Below are 24,678 nucleotides of genomic sequence, written 5' to 3' on the forward strand. Positions count from 1 at the left end.
CATCAGCGTGATCTTTTTCGGTGGAACTCTGTAGATTAACAATTTTCCATGAGGGGTGTTCCACTTGATGCACTGCTCGATGTTTCTCAGAGTAAACATCTTGTCTCTGCACCCTCTTCCACTTCTGAATCCTGCTTTTTCTTGGGAGTTTAAAGTCAATCGCTTTGTCAATTCTGTATAGAAAAACTCTACAGCAGACTTTTAATGGGACTGAGAGCAATGTGACACCATGCTAATTGTCACAGCTCTGGAGATCGCCCTTCTTGGGAAGTTTCACAGTAAGGCCTTTGTTCCTGTCATCTGGTGTTTTTTCTTAAATGTAAATACATTCATCAATAATTAATCACATTCAGGTTAACTAGAGATCCTTACTTGTCATAATACCACTCTTGCACAGGAGCTACTCAACCATGTGAACATATTTTGAGAACTAGTCGATCATTCTTATTATACAATACATTCTGAACTCTTAAAGGGTTAGTTCACCCAAAAATGAAAATTCTGTCATTAATTACTCACCCTCATATCGTTCCACATCTGTAAGACCTTTGTTCATCTTCGGTACACAAATGAGGATCTTTTTGATGAAATCTGAGAGCTTTCTGTCCCTCCATAGAGACCCAACGCAACTACCACATTCAAGGTCCTCAACTTTATGAAGCGCAAAGCAAGCACTTGCGTCGCTTCATAAAATTGAGGTTAAACCACTAGATCACATGGATTACTTTTATGATGTCTTTACCACTTTCTGGACCTTGAATGTCCCTGACAGCAACAGTGTCGACACAGATCTGGCCCACATCTGGTCCGCGTGTAATCCACATGTACCAGATGTGGGCCAGATCTGGGCCACACTATGTTGCTGTCAGGGGTGGTAGCTGTGTTGCTCCCAATGGAGGGACAGAAAGCTCAGATTTCATTAAAAATATCTTCATTTGTGTTCCGAAGAGGAATAAAGGTTTTACGGGTGTGGAATGACACGAGGGCGAGTAATTAATGACAGAATTTTCATTTTTTGGGTGAACTAACCCTTTAAATTTTAAAAACAGATTATGCTTGTGTTGCAATTTCTATAAATGAATGTGCCAGATTTTCAGACATATGCTTCAGTCAAGCTAAGACACAACTTCACACAATGGCAAAAGAATGAAAAGGGCTTAGTAAGGGATTCAAAGTCAGCTTAGGGGCGTCAACATGAAGTTTAACTATCTTATAAAAATTTGATTATCAGGATGGAATGTTTTAGACTGATCCCAAAAAAAAAAAATCACAGAATTCAACAAATTCATTGTTCATTACTGATGTTTGCACTGTTTTTTTTTTTTTTTTTTTTAAGCAATATTACAAAAGAATGACAGGAAGGAATGTGATATTGAGGACATGAGGAAAACATTTTACCTATTTTAACAATAAAATGAAACCTGGGACATTTTTAAATGCCAGCTTTCCATATTAGAAGTTGCATAGCACACTGGGACATGGATGAAAAAGGATTAAATCATAATAGAGAAAAAAAAAAATTTTCCACACATTCTGATAAAAGAACATGAACTATGATTTCAATCAAATCAAGAGTACACAAAGACAAATCATTTTTGAATGTGTTTATTTCTTACAGTAGCATAAAGATTAAAAACAGTCCATAATTACACAAAGACTGAGTTTGTGAAAGGAAAGAATAAGCACTGACCAATAGTCACTATATCAACACTAATGAGAGGTTAATGAGAGCAAACACAGTGGCACAGTGTGGATTTGTACAGTCTGTGTTAAAGGATTTAGAAGAGGGTATCTTCAAATGAAGAACAGGATTCAACATTTAAGTTGATAGTGGAGTTTGTTCTACTCAAATGGACATATCTAAATACTGTAGCCTCATTATAAACTTTTTTTTTGCTGCCATTTTATTGTTTTAATTATTCAAATCGAAAGGGGAATCTACCATGAAGCCTTAAAAAAAAAAAAAGGTCAAGCAAACAAAATAAATTGCATCACTCACTCACTATATCCTGGAGGCACAATCATGTATTTGATTGTGAAAAAATTAGCAAAAAAAAGATGAAAAATGAAAAAAAGCAGTAAAGTCTTTACAGGCTCTGTAATGTTCATCTCATTCAGTACTTTGCAGCCTTACAACTTTGCATCCTTTAATCCTGCAAACAATTCAGCAAAAGATGATACGAAGTCCTAAAAAGCTCTCTCAATGTGACAATAAGGATCCACAAAGACCGATAATTTAGTGCTGAGAACATTGGCAAGAGCATAAAGAGAACAAGCCAATTTTGAATTGATCTCGTCATGCAATTTGGCCACAGAACATTTCAAATGGAGAGAACAGAGAAGGCGGACATGGATAAAGTAGTCTTTCATAAATTGTTTGAGTAGGTTTGCCTGAATATCATTCGGCAGGCTACGATACTCCTGTGGCACAAAAACAAGACGAGAAACATCCTTCATAGCCAACTAGTACCATCTAGGATTACTGAATACTGTTAAGAGCAATACAAGAACTTCACGAGCCAGCATTTTTCTTAATCCAAATTTTCTGAACAATACATAAACGTCTATAACAAACAAACAACAACAAAAAACAGAATTAGTAATTGGATAAAAGTCTTTGGTGACCAACTGCACGTCTCAATATTCTACCTATGAGATGGCAGCCATCCTACATGTCTGTGATTTTAGAATTTCACTGTGAAACGCCCAATAATAATCCCTCAGAATAGGCTTAAATATAATAAAGCCACTGCAGCACTGTGCATTTAATATTCCCCGGTATATAACCGTCAAAAGACAATTACGCTTTCTTGACAATGTATAAAAGCACTTGTGTGCCACATTTCTAAAGGTTCAGGAGACTTTTCCGAAGTGACAGCGAATGCAGGTAGGTAGCTCTTAAAATGAAGAGGGGAGAAAGTTTTCAGGTGAGGGAGCTTTTCCCACCCTGATCCCGAAGGCACGGCGCTCAGTTTAGCTTAAAAGTAGAACAGACAAGAGGATAGGATGGTGGCGCACAGGAGAAGCCGTGAATCATGTGTGGGTGGAGGACAGCTGGTGGGTAGACGATCCGTGCCCTATTTTAGAGCCCAGATTTGTGCGCGCGAATTTATCAATAAATGCTCTGTAAGAAGACTAAAGGAACAATAGCATGTGTTTATGCGTCTTATAATGAGGTTAGCGGTGCTCTGGAGAGAGGATGTGTCCAGAAGCGAGGACAAGGCACGCAAGCATGTAACGTGTGTGCATTTGCACACTGAAATAGCTGATATGTCTACGTTTTGAAAAAGAACTACTGCACCTGAAAGTCAAAACTTGGACTAGTCCAAAACAGAAAGCTACGGGACCCCCAAAGGGAAATGGTTTTGAAAAAAAAAAAAAAAAAAAATATAAGAGAGGGGAAGAAAAAATATATCGTTTGCGTTCTCTCGGAAATGTTTTACGTTCCCCAGAGAAACCTTGCATTCGCTTGCAAAATCTCTCTCGCAAAACTTTTGCATCCCCGAGAGGCTCGCAAAAAACTCAAAAGTTTAAGAGTGAATGCAACGTTTCTCAGGAGAACGCAAACATTTTGCAAACTAACTAAAATTTCTCTGGGAACGCAAACATTTTGCAAGCTAACGCAGTTTCTTGGAGGAAAGCAAACATTTTTAAGCTAATGCTAATTTTTTCAAGCGAACACAACATTTGCGAGAGACCACAAGAGCGATTATAATTATAAAATATATAATTAACCTCCAGTCTTATTTTTTCCCCATCTCCATGACCTTTAGGGCATCCGTAGAAAACACTTGGCGTTCAAACGGATTTTTTGTTATCCTTTGTATGGTCTTAAAAAGTTATAATGTAATAAATTATACAAGAAAAACTATACAAATAAAAAAAACGCCTATTGTTGATGGTAAATGACTGAACAGCAGCAAAGGAGTATCTAAGTGCTTTCAATAAAACATTTTTTTCAATGAGATCCATCAATTTCACCAATATCTGTCTGTCAGCTAGTCATAAATTGTTTGGCAATAAATCAGGCTTCATAACTAAAAGTTTATAGTCTGTTTCTCACAATCTAACACTTTTTTTGCCGTTGCTTTCCATCCAACACTATTACAGTAAGTTAGATTTAAGAGAGTAGTGTGCTGTAGATCAACAATGAAGCTCTACCACTGTTCACAGTGCATCTCTAGAACAATCACCACAGCTGTATTAGCGTTGGTTTCTAAATGTACTCCACATATTTTTAATATATTGCTCATGTGTGTTCATATTGGACTGCGTCAGTGGTTTCTCTCCTGTTATTGAGTATCTGTCCTTCCTCCTCAGATCAGAGGAACGAGCAGTACTCAAATGTAATTAGCAAAAACAAACGAACCAAAAAGACAAAGTTGTTCAGACTGATGCAAGCACACAGTGATAGCAAACTGTTAGCAGGATCATTTCAAACACGAACAACTAAACATAAAGTATCTTCTAAGACGAAGTAAAGCTTGGTTTACGCCCGGTGATGTGAACTGCAGCGCTGTAACAGTAGTGAAACGACCCGCTACTATGTCCAAGCTTTTAGTTAAATGGATAGTTCACCTAAAAATGAACATTCTGTCATTTACTTACCCTCATGTCATTCCAAACTTGTATAACTTTCTCTAACAAAAGATGATATTTTGATAAATATCTCGGTGGCATTTTTTCAATTTAATGAAATTCAATGGTGCAAAACAACTTTGGACCCCATTGACTTTCGTTGACAACATCTTCAATCAAACAATCTTCTTTTGTGTTTTGCAGAAGAAAGTCAATCATACAGGTTTGGAACGACATGAGTGTGAGTAAATAATGACAGAAATTTCTTTTTTCTTTTTCTTTTTTGGATGAACTGTCCCTTCAATGAATCACAGAGAACTACTAGAGTACTATGATACACTATGGTGATTGTTGGTCTTACTCATCTATCTGGCCTCGGCGTGAGAACACATAAGAGATAGGCGGGATAGAGTTCTCGTATCATCACTATTCAACAAAAGTCATAAATATGAGTTAATACCATTCCCAGCACATATACCTAACATGCTGTTTAGTGGTGAGATATTAGTGTTCCTTGCCAAGTCAAGTTCCTTGTCCTAGTTGAGGTAGGCTTGCAAGGAAAAGCACATTTACTAGCGTCTCATCTCAAAACCACCACATCATAGGGAATACTGCCCAGATTCCTGACCACTCAGGACAGCACAGAATGGTAATAAGATCATGAAACATTACTTCTTGATCACGTTTAACAGGCACACTAAGTGTGTCAAGTGGATAATGGGTGGTTTTGTTTATGGTAGTCCATCAGTTGGTCCATTTCTTTGCACCTGGTGCCCAGATTCACTTTCCAGGAAACACTGAGATCTTGCCAGCCTTTGCCAGCTTGTCGATGATCTGGGCCTCGTAGTCTGCATCATGGACACCTGTTTTACGAAACTCTCCAGAATAGCGGTTCTGCTCCCAATAGTGGTGCCAGTTTCCCCGACTGTCCGCCCCAAAACCAAATACATTCACCTATGGAGTCAGAGGCAGAAATGAATTCACAGTCACTGCTTGGTAATGCATATCATTTTTTTTTTTTTTTACATATAAAATACTTTATATTATATATATATATATATATATATATATATATATATATATATATATATATATATATATATATATATATATATACACACACACACACACACACACACACACACACACAGGTGCTGGTCATATAATTAGAATATCATCAAAAAGTTGATTTATTTCACTAATTCCATTCAAAAAGTGAAACTTGTATATTATATTCATTCATTACACACAGACTGATATATTTCAAATGTTTATTTCTTTTAATTTTGATGATTATAACTGACAACTAAGGAAAATCCCAAATTCAGTATCTCAGAAAATTAGAATATTGTGAAAAGGTTCAATATTGAAGACACCTGGTGCCACACTCTAATCAGCTAATTAACTCAAAACACCTGCAAAGGCCTTTAAATGGTCTCTCAGTCTAGTTCTGTAGGCTACACAATCATGGGGAAGACTGCTGACTTGTCAGTTGTCCAAAAGACGACCATTGACACCTTGCACAAGGAGGGCAAGACACAAAAGGTCATTGCAAAAGAGGCTGGCTGTTCACAGAGATCTGTGTCCAAGCACATTAATAGAGAGGCGAAGGGAAGGAAAAGATGTGGTAGAAAAAAAGTGTACAAGCAATAGGGATAACCGCACCCTGGAGAGGATTGTGAAACAAAACCCATTCAAAAATGTGGGGGAGATTCACAAAGAGTGGACTGCAGCTGGAGTCAGTGCTTCAAGAACCACTACGCACAGACGTATGCAAGACATGGGTTTCAGCTGTCGCATTCCTTGTGTCAAGCCACTCTTGAACAACAGACAGCGTCAGAAGCGTCTCGCCTGGGCTAAAGACAAAAAGGACTGGACTGCTGCTGAGTGGTCCAAAGTTATGTTCTCTGATGAAAGTAAATTTTGCATTTCCTTTGGAAATCAAGGTCCCAGAGTCTGGAGGAAGAGAGGAGAGGCACACAATCCACGTTGCTTGAGGTCCAGTGTAAAGTTTCCACAGTCAGTGATGGTTTGGGGTGCTATGTCATCTGCTGGTGTTGGTCCACTGTGTTTTCTGAGGTCCAAGGTCAACGCAGCCGTATACCAGGAAGTTTTAGAGCACTTCATGCTTCCTGCTGCTGACCAACTTTATGGAGATGCAGATTTCATTTTCCAACAGGACCTGGCACCGTGCACACAGTGCCAAAGCTACCAGTACCTGGTTTAAGGACCATGGTATCCCTGTTCTTAATTGGCCAGCAAACTCGCCTGACCTTAACCCCATAGAAAATCTATGGGGTATTGTGAAGAGGAAGATGCCATATGCCAGACCCAACAATGCAGAAGAGCTGAAGGCCACTATCAGAGCAACCTGGGCTCTTATAACACCTGAGCAGTGCCACAGACTGATCGACTCCATGCCACGCCGCATTGCTGCAGTAATTCAGGCAAAAGGAGCCCCAACTAAGTATTGAGTGCTGTACATGCTCATACTTTTCATGTTCATACTTTTCAGTTGGCCAAGATTTCTAAAAATCCTTTCTTTGTATTGGTCTTAAGTAATATTCTAATTTTCTGAGATACTGAATTTGGGATTTTCCTTAGTTGTCAGTTATAATCATCAAAATTACAAGAAATAAACATTTGAAATATATCAGTCTGTGTGTAATGAATGAATATAATATACAAGTTTCACTTTTTGAATGGAATTAGTGAAATAAATCAACTTTTTGATGATATTCTAATTATATGACCAGCACCTGTATATATAAAAAATGTATTATGCCACCCTAAGGTCTTACCTCATCACATACGTGTAGAGCGAAGAACAGGACGAGCATGCCAGTGGAGGGATAGCGCCCATGATGATGTGTCCAGCGGTCATGAATGTATTTAAAGAAAGCTGGGTTGAAAATCTGAACCTACAGGACATTGATAAATATGCAGATTTATAGCAGCACAGAGAAAACAGATAAAGACTCAATGGGAGATTGATAGTGTTCTATTGTTCAGGATCTAAAGAGTGTCTTAATTCAGAGAATATAAATCTGCGAGAGACGGGATGGGAATATATTACCTTGTCTTTATCCACACGCAGAAACTGCTTCACTGGAGCGTAAGTACTGAGAGAGAGAGAGAGAACGATTTGCAAAGATAAAGTTATAAGTCTTCCCACTTCTGACATCTCTTCATCTTTTTATAAAAACCTGTGAGTTGAACTGCTGCTAAAATCCTAATGTTTTTCAGTGAAGCAGAGAGTATTTTTGATAAAGTGCTATGATGTGTGGCAGTGTGTTGTGCTTTGAATTATGCATTTCTGGGTACAGAATACTGCAATGTGTTCATAGACAGAATATATCAATGTCTCATTGGCCATGCTGCAGCTACTATGGGATTCTACAACTAATTTTACTCAAAATTTAGGTATTAACAACTAAATTGTCATTAAATCCACTTAGCCCGGTTTCACAGACTAGTCCCAGACTAAATACACGTTTGAGCTGTTTTAACTGAAAGCAACTTGTACTGACAAAACTTAAAATATGTCAGTGCCATTATTTTGTCTCATGATGCAGTAATGTTTGTTTTCTAATGCTCATTTATAAAATCTATTTAAATGTCCTAGTTGAATAAGGTCTAATCCTGGCTTAATCTAAGCCCTGTCTATGAAATCAGGCCATAGTGTCTGAAAACTGAACTGAAATACTAATTTATTAATGAGATGTCAGTATTATGACTTTAAAAAAAATAAAAAAAATAAAAGAAAATATTTAATACAAAATATAATTTAAAATAAAAATAAATAGACTTGAATAAAATAAAAACATAAAACTAAAAAAGAAAAAGAAAAAAAAAATTAGGTATTGACAACCAATTTTTCATTAAATCCACAGTGTCTGAAAACTGAACAACTAATTTATCGAAGGGATGTCACACTATTGTCTTTTTTTACCATGTTAAAATTAAATAATATAAATAAAATTAAAAAAGAAAATGAAGAAATAAAATAATTAAAAGAAAGAAAAATATTTAATTAAGATAAAAAAAATCATTTAAAATAAAAATAAATAAAATAGTGCAGCTATCTAGCTTTTTTCTTAATCATTGTGTCTGTGTTATTGTGCTCACAAGCGGATCTGGCCGGTGGAGAGGGCACTTGTGATCCACAACAAGTCGAGAGTCTTGAAGGGCACCAGCACAAAGCTCACGTTGGCCGCCAGGTTTTTGGCACTCTCTGGGTACATGAAGTGGTGTGTGGTACGGCTGCCGGCATCCTCTTCGTACCCTACAGTGGGGGCCAGGTTCATCCTGGAACAGACAGATCCATTTGAATTAGACCGTGAAAACCCTCTCTCACTTTCACCGAAACAAGCCGTATTACTTTGGCATTTCATTATTTTCCCCATGAGAGAGTAAAATGAACAAACAGAAAGTGCATTCAGGTTGACAGCAGGAAACAGTCGCCACTCATTGTAATTGCATAGAAAAGAGTAACCAGGGTATTATTCAAAATTCTTGTTTTGTGTTCCACAGAAGAAGAAAATAACATAATAATGGTTTAGAATGACAAGACTGGGTATCTGCAGAGTTGTTAAAATCAAATAAATGTAAGACTTTTTAAGACCTGCATAAATAAAATGAATAATGCAACCATGTATCTGAGCTTCTTTTAATTAAACAGGCTGGGGCACATACTCAACTGCAAAACAGCGTAAGAGCAAGTTTAAAATACTCAAGACATGTTTTATTCGATATATGGGTCCAAAGACCTTAATAATAATAAAAAACAAAGATATGACATCCAAAGTATGTAAGGTAGTACAACTATATCTCTTTTATTGAATCCAAAAGGTTTTAATTATATTTTGCTACATATAAAAGGTATTTTAAAGTGTCAAAAGGTCATTTGGTTTAACCATCCAAAGGGCAATACAGTCAATTCATTTGTGATTAAAATATCTAAAAATGTAATAAAAGTATATATTTTTTATTCTGGCATGATTTTATAACATCATATATTAACATAGTGCAAAATGGTATTAAAATTATGTGTAGAAGTCGTTGCTTTCTTATGAGAAAGAATGTCCGGAAAAAATGAATTTCATTGAGGTCATGGAGTAACCAATATAAAGGGACCATTTTGGATCAAGTCATGCGGTTAGTATCATGTGACAGGATGTGACATCATTCAGACACCTGCAAAAAACCACATGGTCATGAAGCAAAGTAACTAACTCTTTTTTAACTATTTGAAAAATTCATGTTTCACTTGCTTATATGCATGTCCCAAAACATCAGGTCATTCGGTACTACCGCTATAAAACATGGAAAATGTTGTAATATTTTAGAAACTTTTACTAAATATAAAATGTTTGATTGTCCTTTTGCTATCTAAAAGCAAAAGGACATTACTTTTCCTAGTTCCACATATTTTATGGTGTTAGCTTGCTAGCTAGATATCAGTCTGTTAATGTCTGAATATATCGTCATTCGGTATAACCAAAAGTGTCATTCGGTAAAACCTAAATTTTTGTTAAACCGAATGACTTTTTTGGTGACAAATTTTGTCCATATTGTACAAAAAAAAAAAAAAAAAAAAAAAAAAAAAAAAGACAAAAGCAGTGTTAATTAATTACAAAAACCACATAATATCATTGTTAACACTTAATCTTCAAAATTAATTATATTTCCATTATGTTTTTTTACACTCTTAAAAATGACCCATATTACTTAAGTACTGAAACTGGTACATGTACTAGAATATCAATACATATGAATTAGAGGTCAATCAATATTGGATTTCGCTGATGCTATAATGCATTTAAAAAGGCAAAAAAAAAAAAAAAAAAAGATTTTTGCAGATACTAGTAAAATCTGTATATTGAATTTAATGTTGAAATTTTAAATGCCATATACAGTTTAATATGTCACCAAAATTCAAAATACAGCATTCAACCATCTACAACATACTAGTATATATACCAAAAAACCATCAACAGTAGATCATAAGCAGTAACAGTAGACTATTATTGACATAAATACATGATATTTGACTGCACAGCGCTCACATTTATTTAATTAAATCATCACTTTTGAAATTTAATAATCACACCAGGCCGTATCGCAGTTCATCCCCAAATTTAAGACCTCTTGATAATTAAGACTTTTGTTATACCATTTAAAATATTTAAGACCTTTTATGGCCTTAAATTTGATTAAACTGATTTTAAGACATTTTAAGACTTAAGGGCCCAAGGGGACCCTGCATGAGGATGAATAAATGACAGTTTTCATTTTTGGGTAAGCTATTCCTTTAAGAGAGACAGACTGCAAGAGACTAGCAAGATGATGGAGAGAGGGTGGATCAGACAGGAACGCAGACAGGGTCGGTGTCTATTCAGGAGACATGTCTGTTGCGCCAATGGATTTCAGAGCTTCTATTTCACAGCTCATGTCCTCTCAACAAAATGCTCTGATTAGAAAAAAAAACCCTGCTACCATTTCTCATTCTCTATCTGTATCCTACATGTATTCACTCAAATTCAGAGAACTACTTACATCACCAAGATTTTGTAACATGTAGAATCTCAAGCTTGTATTCAGGCAGCAGGAATTTAAAAAGCTTTAGATGTAATAGTCCTGGAGATTTTAATGTAAAACAACAAATGTACATGTCCGCCTGTTTCTCTCTTTATCTTCTTAAGACTCAAAGCTTGTCTTAAAGCCAGAGAGATGATTTACCAATCAAATCTCAAGTGTTTTTCTTCTTATATCATCAATCTTTAATACACACAGGCCAAAGAACATGGCTTAAACTTGAATACTCATTTAACATGAAGATTTTTTTTTTTAAAGAAACCAGAAGGTTTATTATTCTACAGCTTGGTCGTAGCTTTTAGTAGTAGTACAGTTGGTGTTTTTTTTTTGTTTGTTTTTTTAAAGCATTGGTTTTCACAGCTGCCCTCAAAGGAAAATAATCTGAAGTATTAATATAAATAATTTTTTTTTACATTATAAAATTCACAGAAAACTCACACCAGTATGTAATACAGAAGTATACAGTACATATAAACCGCATGATACATGCTAATTGATTTCAAGCAAAGTACTGTTTAATTACCATTAAAAAAAAACAAAAACGTTCAGACAATGGAAACTTATATGAGCCAATAAACAGCAACAGCAAACTCATTCGACTGTGGAAGAAAGCCTATACCATCTCTTAAACGGTGTTAAAATGAAAGCAGACAGCAGTTAAACAAATAAAGAGACGAGGAGACAGCTGCTGTAGGCCAGAAGAAAGAGATGGATTCGGAGGAGGACGGGATTAATTTAAGACTTCACTGAAATAGCACCTCAATTTATACCTCCGTCTCTTTCAGCCTCTCCGTCTCTCTGATCTGTAATAAACATACACTGTTCTGCCTCCCCCAGGCCATTATTTTACTCTTTTCTTTAAGCAGCAATACACACATTCTGCCCTTTTCCATGTTCATTCGACTGAAACGTGCAATTGCAAATGTCAATCCACCATATCTGGCTGTGATCAGTGTCCCAGAAAACAGGACTATTATCGCATACTAAAACTATGGCAAATATTACTGATTTAAAAACATTTCCATAAAAATAAATAAAACTATAAAAATATTGATACAGATAAAGATATAGATGTGTCATTCCTTCATCAAAGGTTTTGCTCTAGCAATGTTCTGTTGGTTCCTCAATTGATTCCTTAAAAGGTGATGTAATTTTTTTAAATGTTAAATTATTATAATAAATCTTCTATAGTAACTAGTAATTTATTTGTAGGTTTATATTTCTTGAAAAATTTAAACACTGTGGAAATGTTCTTTCAAAATATTGCTGTTTGTTTGCATATACTGATCAGTCTGAAATCAGCAAGATGAACTCAACCAATCTTCTAAATTTGGAACGGGACTATCGAATTCATTAACCAATGGAAGATGATGATTAAAGGCACAATATGTACGATTTTTGGATTAAAATATCCAAAATCCACTAAAACAATGTTATATATTTTGTTGACTTGTGTACTTACATTATCCCAAATGTTTCCAAGAATGTTCAAAAATAAGCAATTTTAACAAGGACACAGACCGTGTCTGTGTCACCTATAAATGACACCATACGTATGTTACCCTCGGTTTCCTGTTTTATTTTGTAGAAACCATGGAAACACCAAAGACGCTTTAATATATTATGTTTTATTAGACAGGTGAGCAACTGTTTGGATACATTCATCGACAGAAAACTACTCATTGTTATATAGCTCTACACAGTAAGTCTTATTGTTTAAATCTCGTTTTCTTGATTTACAGTGAGTACCATATTTTACCATGCCTAATATCGATCTAGCTTACTGCAGTGTGCAACAAGTGTCTCATAATAGCCACCAGGCAAACGCACAGAGTAGTATAACAACAACTTTCAACACACAAATGTATCTAATATGATAAAACAGCACTGCATTACCCCACATACGCATGACCGGAAGAAGTAGACGCGATCGTCTGCGGCATGATAAAAGCTCCACTGCTCTCGAGCCGTGCGTTGCGCTTGTCTCTCATTAGCAATCGCTCCAGCGGCCTCGTTCCGCTCCAACAACCCTGCTTCATACTACAGTAATGTTAATAAATCTTTAATACATTAGTTCATCCATTAATATGATTTCTGCCCGAGCCCTGACGGATTCTTTTTCCACTGGCTGTAGACGTGAAGACAACACCTCCCATGAATCCGCAAAATCAAGGCGTCATCAAGCTATGCTTTTGTTTTGAATAAGCGAAAAGTAAGCAAAAAGTACACATTGTGCCTTTAAGGAAACCGTTTAAAAAAATTTAAAAAATTAAATCTTTTTGTCACTTTGTTTCAGGCCACTAGAAGTACAGAAATGTTTAAAAATATATAATAAACTAGAAAATATTAGCATTAAAATAAAATAAAAACTACAAAACTATAACAACCCTGTTCGACAAACTCATTCTGAATACAAAGGCAGTTTACATTTTTTTATATCTTGTTTCAAAACCCAACCATAATCTTGAATATATATTTAAAATCCATTTCAAAGACTATTTTCTTTCCCAACTTCTTTTCCCAGTGGCATTTCAAGACTCACCTCATGATGAAGTCGTGGCCATCAATCACTGGACCGTAACCTGCCCCGCGGAGGTTGCCTGAATTCCCCACCACGGCACAGCGCAGACAGCGGGCAGGGTCCCATGAACCGTATGGGGAACGGCCTGGAATGACCTGGAACAGCCTCTGTAGAACTTGCTGGATGTTGTGGGGTTTGAATTGAGGCTGCAACATCTGTACAGGGCCCAGAGGGAAGAGAAGGGAGGGAGGGAGGAAGAAAGAAAGGAACTGACATAAGGTTGGGCAGTTATCTTTTAACTTCAAACCATCTGCACACCTGCTGTGCACACATGCATACTAAAATAAACATCCAGGCAGCCAATTAGCCGCTGTAGCCCTCTGCGATGATGAATGAAAAAAGATCTAACAAAAACACAGTCAAGACCAGACCTAAAATCTTTCCTTTTGTATTTTACTGACATCCCGTCATGACATGGTTTCCTTCCAAACAACCCCTTCTGTCTCTTTCCCTGTTTTCTCTCCCTTCTTTCTCCTCCTCACTGTCCCTGCTGCCAATAATTGGCCGAGTTTATCAGGTCTCCATTGCACCTAATAATGCTTAGCAGATGTTCTCTGGGTACAGATGCCAACCACTGATTTTACTCTGTGCCCATCCACATGATGAGCCATATGCATACACTGCTATTCAAAGTTGGGATCTGTAAGATTTTTTTTTTATACTTTTTTAGATTTTAATATTTTTATTCAGAAAGAGTGTTTTAGATTGATCAAAAAACTTTGCACATTGTTAAATATTTTTAAAGGAACACTCCACTTTTTTTGAGAATAGGCTCATTTTCCAACTCCCCTAGAGTTAAACAGTTGAGTTTACCGTTTTCGAATCCATTCAGTCGATCTCCGGGTCTGGCGGTACCACTTTTAGCACAGCTTAGCATAGTTCATTGAATCTGATTAGACCATTAGCATCTCGCTCAAAAATGACCAAAGAGTTTTGATATTTTTCCTATTTAAAACATGACTCTTCTGTAGTTACATTGTGTACTAAGACCGACGGAAAATGAAAAGCTGTGATTTTCTAGGCCGATATGGCTAGGAACTATACTCTCATTCCAGCATAATAATCAAGGAACTTTGCTGCCGTACCATGGGTGCAGCAGGCGCAATGATATATTACGCAGCATCCCTCACAAATGTCTCCATGGTTGCAAGTCACGCTCCCTGTGCAAGCAGGGGGTCACAGGCACTGCGTAATATCATTGCGCCTGCTGCACCCATGGTACGGCAGCAAAGTTCCTTGATTATTATGCTGGAATGAGAGTATAGTTCCTAGCCATATCGGCCTAGAAAATCACAGCTTTTCATTTTCCGTTGGTCTTAGTATAAGATGTAACTACAGAAGAGTCAAGTTTTAAATAGGAAAAATATCGGAACTCTTTGGTCATTTTTGAGCGAGATGCTAACGGTCTAATCAGATTCAATGAACTATGCTAAGCTATGCTAAAAGTGGTACCGCCAGACCCTGAGATCAGCTGAATGGATTCAAAAACGGTAAAACTCAACTGTTTAACTCTAGGGGAGTTGGAAAATGAGCCTATTTTCAAAAAAAGTGGAGTGTTCCTTTAAAGGCACAATATGTAAATTTTCGCCACTAGAGGTCGCCTATTCAAAACAAAGGTGTAGCTTGATGATTCTGAGATTGAGCACGGAATCAGAGATGTCGTCTTCACCTCACAGCCAGGGGAAAAGAATCCAACAGGACTCGGGCAGAAATCATGTTCATGAATGAGATTATTAATGTTACTGTAGTATGAAGCAGAGCAGGGCCGAGTGATGGTGGAGCTGAACGAGGTCGCTGGAGCGATTGCTAATGAGAGACGAGCGCGCCACACACGTCTTGAGAGCAGCAGAACTTTTATTATGCCAGAGTCTCCGCTTCTTCCGGTCAAGCATATGTAGGGTAACGCAGTGCTGTTTTATCATATTACATATATTTGTGTGTATTGAAAATGAGGTTATAACACGTGTTCGCTTGGCAGCTGCTATGAGACACTTGTTACACACTGCAGTAAGCTAGATCGATATTAGAATATCATATTAATATAATCAAGAAAACGAAACAGTTGTTCCCTTTGTTGTTCCTTTGTTGTTTCCATGGTTTCTACAAAATAAAACTGAAAATCGAGGGTAACGCGGGTATGATGTCATTGATAGGTGACACACGGACACGATCCGTGTCCTGGTTAAAATTGCTTATTTCTCTGGATTTAAAAACTCTTGGAAACATTTGGGATAATCAAGTCAACAAAATATATAGTGGTTTTTGGATATTTTGATCCAAAAAATCTGAACTTTCTATTCATCAAAGAATCCTGAAAAAAAAAAAAAAAAAAAAAAAAAAAAAAAAAAATCACTAATCACTATTATACAGAACAATTGTTTTAAACATTGATAACAATAAGAAATTCTTCTTGAGCACAAAATCAGCATATAAGAATGATTTCTGAAGGATCATGTGACACTGAAGACTGGAGTAATGATGCTGAAAATTCAGCTTTGCATCACAGGAATAAATTACATTTTAAAATACCTTAAAACAGAAAACAGTTTTTGCTCATTGCAATAATATTACACAATATTACTGAATTTGTAGTATTTTTTAATCAAATAAATTCATCTTTGGTGAGCATTACAGACTTTTCTCAAAAACATATATAAAAATATATCTTAGCAACCACAGAATTGTGAACAGTAGTGAATACAGGTAGGTTATATGTGCACCTTAAAACGTATAGCGGGTTTGGGTAAAAATCAGAATTAAATTCCTGACTTAGAATTTGATTTTAATTAGTAACACCAGATGCTGAATTGCAATTTGAATTGGAATAACAGGATCAGGAATTTAATTGCAATTCAGACTAATTTCATTAATCCAATATACGTTTAATGACAAAACAAATTACAAAATTAGTTTTGGATAATTATGCCCATTATATGCTGATATGAGAAATACATTTTTCTGATTAGACATTTTCTAAAGTTCAATAAAGTCCAAAATGTCCAATACTGCCAAAACAGTCATTTTAATTTTAATTTTAATTTTTTTTTTTTTTTTTTGGACCAGTAAGCATCCCCCTAGCAAACGCTCCAGCATTGTGACAGCATGCTTTTGCTTTTGTAAGCTTCTGTAGTTCCCCAACCCTCATCCCCAAATCTTTCTGCTTCTTTTGCTTAATGCAGCCTGGCACCCTCCCTGCTTTTAATTTACTTTATATTACAGACTAACACTTTCAGCTGACACACTTTTTTCAGACATTACTCATGTTCTCTTGGCTTCGTGGCACTTAAACATGATGCATAAGCACTATTGCAGAGCACTAAAATCTCTCGTTTAAAGGAAAGAAGCACAATAAAATAAGGTCTCTTTTAATTAAGGACAGTAGGAGTTTATATTAAAAGATTTTGCAGTCATTTCATTTTGTGTTTACAATTTAGTTAATGCATGAGATCAAAAGCATTTCACAAAATTGAACCACAACAAAGTCTAACCACGTTAAGGGAATGGATTCCTAATGCTAAAAGCAGCAAGTGAGTAACCATAAGATCACTTACCACCCACCAGTAGTACACATCTGAAGGCAGCTGGATGTTGTCCCGAATCCACACAGGCGAGATGTCTGGGTCATAGTTCTCGTCGAACCAGTCGGAAACGCCTGGGTCGCCCACGCACCGAGAGCAGGCACATGTCTTCTGCTGAGTGCTCTCGGCTGGGATCACCCGGTGGGAACCAGTGTAGCTGGGCACTAGCTTAACCCTGCGCGACTCTTCCCATCCCGGGGGCTCAAAGTAAGGCAGGCCGGCTCCTCCTCTCAGGGAGAAGGAGAAGAAGAGTGAGGTGAGGAATAGGAGGGCCAGGGATCCCAAGACCACGCAGAAGCGCAGGGAGCATCGCATGCCCCCGCGTTCTCCTGCCGCCGCAGCTCCGATGGGTGCCCAGGGCCGAAGCTCACCCGTCCTCTGAGTCCGTGCCCATGCGGCCCATCCCCAACCCCAGCCCAAGCCCAAGCGTCCCTCTCGCTGCGGAGGCACAGACGGCATGCGTCCGCCCCACTGCCATGAACCGGCCCCTGCCACTGTGCCCAACCTGGACTCAGTACTACTCTGCGTACTGAGCGACACAGGCTTTAAACCCAAAAGTGTGTGAATCTCACAAAATTGTGCACCTGTGAACTGCCACTGCTGATCTGCCGTCTGTCAGTCTTCTCTTTCAATGTGTCACTGCTGCTGTGGAGTCTTTTACCGCTCTCTTCCCCCTTACACTATGGGATCTCCTCCAGCTCTCTCTTTCACGCTTCAAATACACACCAGTCTTTCGCCTCTAAAAATCAGTCTGCTTGTAGGCGTGTGTGTGATCTGCTCTATTCTCTTTGCAGTGACAGTTGGAAGAATAGCCTTCTCTGTGGTTTTGACATCTCAGTGCCAGACAAGCTAGGCTGTCATCCGTGTCTGTTCCATTACAGTCCTCTATGAGTCCAAGTTTGTCACTGTAATCCGGTTTGTCCGCGTCTGTGTGCTTCGTCTACCGAGCCACTGTGCTGAACTTCACAGCCAAAGGAGGAAAAGGGTGGAGTTTTCTCACAGACTTGTAATGAAGCTCTTTTGCAGACATCCTGAATAGCTTTATATTATACAACACTCTCTAAACTCTTTCAATCTCATTCATTTCACTGTAGTTGCGTATCCTGCAAGTTACTTTAAGTGCAGAAACATGTCACCGCACTTGTCCCCTTGTGGTGTCTTCAATGAAAGCAGCTTTGCAGATTCAACTATGAGGAACTCTCTTATCTCTCTGCTGCTCTCCAGTCCCAACGGTTTCACTTTCCAGTTGTATGGAAAACAGTAGTGGGGGTTAAACATTCCAGTATAGCTGAGCACTTTAGGACATTCTACATCATAGTTTGAGTACTATCTCCAGGTTAGAAAAAATGAACCAAATAAAAACTGGAGGAAAAGATGGCAACAAAGATGATTAAAACAATCTAAGGGCTCAAGCACCAAAAAAGGATTTGAATGCCAAGGAGCTGGATTATAGAAAAAGGCAAACAAAAAAAATGGCATCAGATTTTCTTCTAACACCGCATTTGGAGTACGTGATCAGTCGAGTGCGTGTGAATGCATGTTGTGTCGCAGGATTCGCCTGCCAATTTCACAATGACAGCTCTTAACGGAATTGGTGAGGTGGAGAACTCGGATTTCAACAAGGCAATGTGCCCTGACCTGCTGTTGTCCTGTAATCTCCAAATCTATAATCTCTGGGATGCTGCTGGCCCACCTGTGCGAGCTCTCTTTCTCTCTGCCAGTTCGCTGCCGAGAAAACCCGTCAGTCTGAGAGCGTGCAGTGCATCAGGATCATAGTGGATTCCAGCTGCTGGTGTCTACAGCTGCTCTTCTTGATTCAGGGTGACCTTCCAAACTACAGGATAACAGACAGATAGACAAGGGTAGAATTATGTAGTGCATATCAAGACAGTGATGCAATTCATTATGTTATTATTATAAGCTATGTAGATTTTTTTTTAGTATAGGCCTACACAAATTCTATGACAGATTGTCATATTAACATTTTCAGAAAACTGGCAAAAAGGCACAAAATATTGGCATGCATAATTAAAACCAAGTATTTCATTACCGTTACATGCCAAAATGTGACATTTTTTTCCACATTTAATACAAATTACAACAGTATAACTTTGAAATGTACACAGAAAAATAAAGCAGTGTTTTGAAAAACATTAAATGTTATGGTGTTTCAACGTACCACAATTACAAATGTAAAGTCTGAGACACACTGAAAGGATTTTGCAAAGCTAAAGAAAAAGTTATAAAAATTAATACGAAAATTACAATTCTGCACTATTCCTAGGTCACCAATCAAATAAGCAAATTTCTGACACTGACCATATGAACTCCTTTGTACAAAAGTGAAAATTGCAATGCTTCCATTGACGCACAAGATTAGATCAAGAGTTGCTGTCATTAAAGCTAAAGGGAGACAAACCAAATTCTAAGAAATTCTGCCATTCTCAATTTATGTTAATTTTTCAATCCAACGTTACTCAAATTTTATCCTGATAAATAATTTGCAAATAAAAATATTGTATTAAATTAGAAAAGAATACAAAATAAATGCATTTTCATTAGTGGTCTCAGACTTTTTGATGAATGTAACTATGATAACAATTGTGAAAAAAAAAAGCATAGTAATATAAATAAGCATTAGCTGTCCTAACAAATCAAAAGCTGCTGCTCTTAAATTTGGGCTTAATATTTGAGATATCCTTATGGCTTCTCACTCCAACTCGTATTTTATTTTCCAATACTTCTTTGTCCCTCTCTTGTTCACTGACTTTTCATTTTCATCATCTTCACCGATATCTGTCCCTCACACAGATTTTGTGAAGGCACCACAGTTGAAGTGTTTCTATCTTTGGGGCTCTCTTGTGACCGCTGATTTCTGTTGAATATTCTCTATAGAGCATCTGCTGAGCTAAATTACCAGAGCTGAATATGTGGAGCACCAGTTCAGGCTCCATAAAAGGACATGAACTTCACACTTCTATCGCAAAATACCACCAACCAATTTTTGCATGTTTAAGTAACACAACATTTAAATGCATATTTTTAAGAAATACTCACAGGTATAGTCTGACAGTGAAGGCAATGAAATAATACATCTTTAAACACATAATTTTGTTGTTGTTCAATCGTGGACTTAAAAGAATATATATTGATATATCAAACAAACAGGTGGCTCGTGCTGCTTTCACTGTGGCTGCAGATTAAATCACGTGATTGTGATTGCATGCGTGGGCGAGCCGCTAGAGATCACATAATGCTCTCGACTCTCCCCTTCCACTCCAATTAGAAAAATGAATTTCAGATTTCATTTTCTCCGGCAGCAGTAAATGCCTACTTCTTTGATTGAGACGTTCTCACCCTTAAATTTCTTTTTAGACGCCCATAGTGTGAAGAGAGAAACAGCGAAATAGACTGCATTTAATTCTGCTACAGCAATTCCAGTTTAATAATGTTTATTTCTTCTACAGCCTTCATGCTGCGTTGATTACTTACCAGTAATCAGGTGATGCAACGGGAGCGCGATCAGGTTTGACGTTCTGAAAGGCGTGAACGCGCTAAAGTTTCGACTTTTTATTTTTTGCGCTCAGGCAAACTTTTTGTTCGTTACTCCTTTAGTTTATGTACAATGTAGTCGCATTCGAATTTTTAAAAATAATTCTGCCAGTAGGCTAATGTTCTAGGGCAGTTAGTTTTGGTTCGAGTTAGTTTTAAATAAAACAAATTACTAACAATTTTTTTTTTAAATATAGAAACGGCAAAAGAGGCTGCATGCGCAGTCATTTAATGCTGCTACAACAATTTCAGTTTAATACTGTTTATTTCTGCTACCGCCTTAAAGGATTAGTCCACTTTTAAATTAAAATTTCCTGATAATTTACTCACTCCCATGTCATCTAAGATGTCCATGTCCTTTTTTCTTCAGTCGAAAAGAAATGAAGGTTTTTGAGGAAAACATTCCAGGATTTTTCTCCATATAGTGGACTTCAGTGGTCTCCAAACAGTTGAAGGTAAAAATTACAGTTTCAGTGCAGCTTCAAAGGGCTTTAAACGGTACCAGACGAGGAATAAGGGTCTTATCTAGAGAAACGATCAGTCATTTTCAAAAAAAATTTTAATAAACAAATCATCGCCTTCAAGTGGTTCCGCCAAAACCGCACTTCCGTATTCTTCATAAAGCTTACACAGTATGTCCTACGCCTTCCCTATTCTACTTACGGAAAAAATGGAACTGGCGCCTTGTTCGTTCCGTAAGTTGAATAGGGAAGGTGTAGGACATACAGCGGACAACGACGCAGAAGTATAAATGAAAACAGATGCATAGCCTACGGCGCCGAGGCTCCGGCGTAGGTCCGACGCAGAAGTATAAATAAGCCTTTAATGCTGCCAGTTAGCCTACTTGCCAGTCATCAGGTGATGCGACGGGAGCACGATCAGGTTTTTGTCGTTGTGAAAGGCGTGAACGCGCCCAAGTTTTGACTGTGTTCACGCAAACTTTTTGTTCCATTTATCTTTTCGATTTCAAACTCTTTAATTTATATACAAATGAGCTAAAATTAGAATTTAGTCGTCAGTGAGTGGATTGTGCAATTATTCAATGACATTCGACTTAAATATAAAAAAATAATTCTGTCAGTTATTGTCACACCTGATGGTAAATACACGCACAAAGAAGATGACGGGTCAAACAGTCTTTAATAAAACCACAGGAAAGTAAATCCACACACTGACAAACAACGAAGCACAACCATACACTGACGATAACGGACAAAGGTGAACTGAAAACACATGACTTAAATACACAGACAAACGAGGTGATAAATGATACACAGCTGACAGTGATGATGATAATGATCAGTAACCATGGTGACAGACTAGTGGCGGAAAACAGTGCAAAACAGAAGTCCAAACAGGGTGATATCGTGACATAACGCCCCATCCTGTAAAGGCGCGACCTTGCGCCGGCAGATGGATGGAGGTGGTTTCGGTGGAGGATGGTAGTCCAGGAGAGGGCTGGAACAGAGGGAAGTCCAGGTGGTGTTATCCACCTTGAGCCTTGAGCAGGAATGTCCTGATGGTGCTCCAGGCCACAGCCAAGATGGCGTACCACGGTGGCGTTGCTGGAGCCAATGGAGGTGAAGCCCTGGACGCAGACAGAGAGCCGAAGGAGCGGAGTGATGCAGAAGGTTTCTGAGTCCGCGATGGAGTCGCAGCGACGACCCCCTGAGATGGAAACGGTACCGGATGGCTGAGGCGGAGCTTGAGGGAAGGCCAGGCCAAATGGAGCAGTAGGCGTGGAGGGCCGGAGAGCAACGAACGTGGCGATGTGATGGCGATGTCTAAGCCGATGGGAGTCGATGGTCAGAGGGAGTCTGGCGGAGCTGAAAGCTCGATGGTAGCTGTCGAAGTCGAGGGAGGAAGGAGCAAAGGCGGAGGAGTCAGGGCGATGGGCTGAGGTGTCATGACGGGATCTGAGGCCGGGAGCGGAGCCACAGGATCTCCACACCCAGAAGAAGCTGGCTCACAGCAGGCCCCAGGTGTAGGGAATGATGGGAGACAGCGAGGGCTGGAGAAAGGACTGATGATGAACACAGGGACTGGAGAAAAACAAAAAATTCTGGTAAGAGGTCCTCGCGCTCATAACGAACTCCCTTGGCGACGGATGTTGCAGCCGGCTCGCACACCTGGTCAGACTCGCGGTGCTCCGGCTCCACGGTGATGTTTCGCTCAGTCGTTCCGTTGGTCGCTGGCTCCTGCATCGTGGTAGAGGCGGGCACTCTGTCTCTGGTGGGATCGTGCTGCCGTTCCTCGCCGTCTGGAGGTTCCTGGCTGGGCACTGGAGTAGGAGTGGGGCTGGTGTCATTGTCGTCGAATCCAACTGTGAAAGACGATCCACATGATGCCAGCACCCACTCCACAAATGCGGCAAAGCTCCCTCGTAATCCCTCCCCGGACATCTGTGCCTTTGTCGATGCGTTGAGTCCAACGAAGAGGAATGAACAAAGGCAGTTGTCCGGGAAGCTCAACAGATGTGCTAGATCAAGAAATTCTGCTTTATGTGCCTCGAGGGAGCAATTTCCCTGCTCAAGGCAGATTAATAGGAACGAGGGAGAGTCCATGGTGACAAAAAGAAAATAAACACAAATACACTGACACAAAACTAAGCAAAAAACACGCCGAAATCTATCTCACTTTTTGGTCCGGTATTCTGTCACACCTGGTTGTAAATACACACAAAGAAGATGATGACAGGTCTTTAATAAATCCACTGGCAAACAACAAAGCACAACCATACACTGAACTGAAAACACATGACTTAAATACACAAACAAACGAGGTGATAAACATTACACAGCTGACAGTGATGACGATAATAATTAGTAACCATGGTGACAGACTAGTGGCGGAAAATAGTGCAAAACAGAAGTCCAAACTGCGGAGCCCTGGACATGACATGCAAGAAAAAAATAGTAGGCTAAACTGTGCGCACTATTTACTAATTTGTTCCCTCGATTTACTAAATCGTGTGCACAGTTTACTATTTCATTCCCTCGATTTATAAATCATGCATGATTTATAAATCGAGGGAACAAAATAGTAAATCGTGCGCACCATTTAGTAAATTGAGGGAACGAAATAGTAAATCGTTCGCACGATTTAATTTTTATTCTTGCATGTCATGTGTGGGGCTCCGTACTGTGGTTCAAGTTAATTTTAAATAAAACAAATTACTAACGATTTATTTAAGTATACTTTATTTAAGTATAGTTCGGATGTGTAAATTTATCATAACATGATGATGACAGTAGGCTACTTATAGTTTGTTGGCCATTGAAAACTTTTAACAAATTGTTACTTTTAAACTTTTGTGGTTAGCCTACTGATAATTTGTTTGAAAAAGAAAAAATACACAATCATAATTGGCTAATAGTTTATTTATAATTTCAGACTTTCATTAATCACTTCATTTTTCTGTATTCATAATGTTCTACATTAATTGCATTGTATTAATTGCAATTTCTGCTGCCTCTATACATGGTTTCAGAACCAAACAGCATGAGAGTTTTATATCCAGCAAATAAGTGTGATGCACTTCTATAACACTGTCTAAAAAAAGTATGGAAGTCAGTACATCATATACTGTATAAGCCTAGGATACAAAATCTCAAATGAAAGGAAAAATCCTCTTAAATCTGAATTATGCTCCAAGTCTATTCAATTCATTTTCTCACCAAGCATCACATCCTCCTTACCCCCATCGAATATCTCAAAATGACAGTCTTCTCATTTATAAAGCCATCAGAACACATTGCTAGACTCACAACAAACAACTGGCGGCTAAAATAA

At 38.2% G+C, this 24,678-nt stretch overlaps 1 protein-coding gene across 5 annotated transcripts in view; it reads right to left on the reverse strand.

Annotated features, from left to right (window-relative positions):
• Positions 1 to 1,589: 1,589 nt before the first annotated feature.
• st3gal2 (ST3 beta-galactoside alpha-2,3-sialyltransferase 2) overlaps positions 1,590 to 24,678 on the reverse strand; it is a 33,515-nt gene continuing 10,426 nt past the window's right edge. For 2 of the 5 annotated variants that reach the window (XM_051870792.1, XM_051870793.1), the window contains 6 exons: positions 17,308 to 19,168; positions 13,718 to 13,911; positions 8,707 to 8,886; positions 7,655 to 7,700; positions 7,380 to 7,499; positions 1,590 to 5,532 (listed from right to left, as the gene is read on the reverse strand). In XM_051870792.1, the coding sequence (XP_051726752.1) occupies positions 5,359 to 5,532; positions 7,380 to 7,499; positions 7,655 to 7,700; positions 8,707 to 8,886; positions 13,718 to 13,911; positions 17,308 to 17,793 (1,200 nt within the window). In that variant the 5' untranslated portion in view covers positions 17,794 to 19,168 and the 3' untranslated portion in view covers positions 1,590 to 5,358. Of the gene's footprint in view, positions 5,533 to 7,379; positions 7,500 to 7,654; positions 7,701 to 8,706; positions 8,887 to 13,717; positions 13,912 to 17,307; positions 19,169 to 20,391; positions 20,575 to 20,691; positions 20,762 to 20,826; positions 20,942 to 24,678 lie in introns of those variants that run through there. The other 3 variants (XM_051870795.1, XM_051870796.1, XM_051870794.1) reach the window with 3 other exon arrangements.

Source organism: Ctenopharyngodon idella, chromosome 18 (genome assembly GCF_019924925.1).
Source record: "Ctenopharyngodon idella isolate HZGC_01 chromosome 18, HZGC01, whole genome shotgun sequence".
Classification (NCBI taxonomy): Eukaryota; Metazoa; Chordata; class Actinopteri; order Cypriniformes; family Xenocyprididae; genus Ctenopharyngodon; species Ctenopharyngodon idella.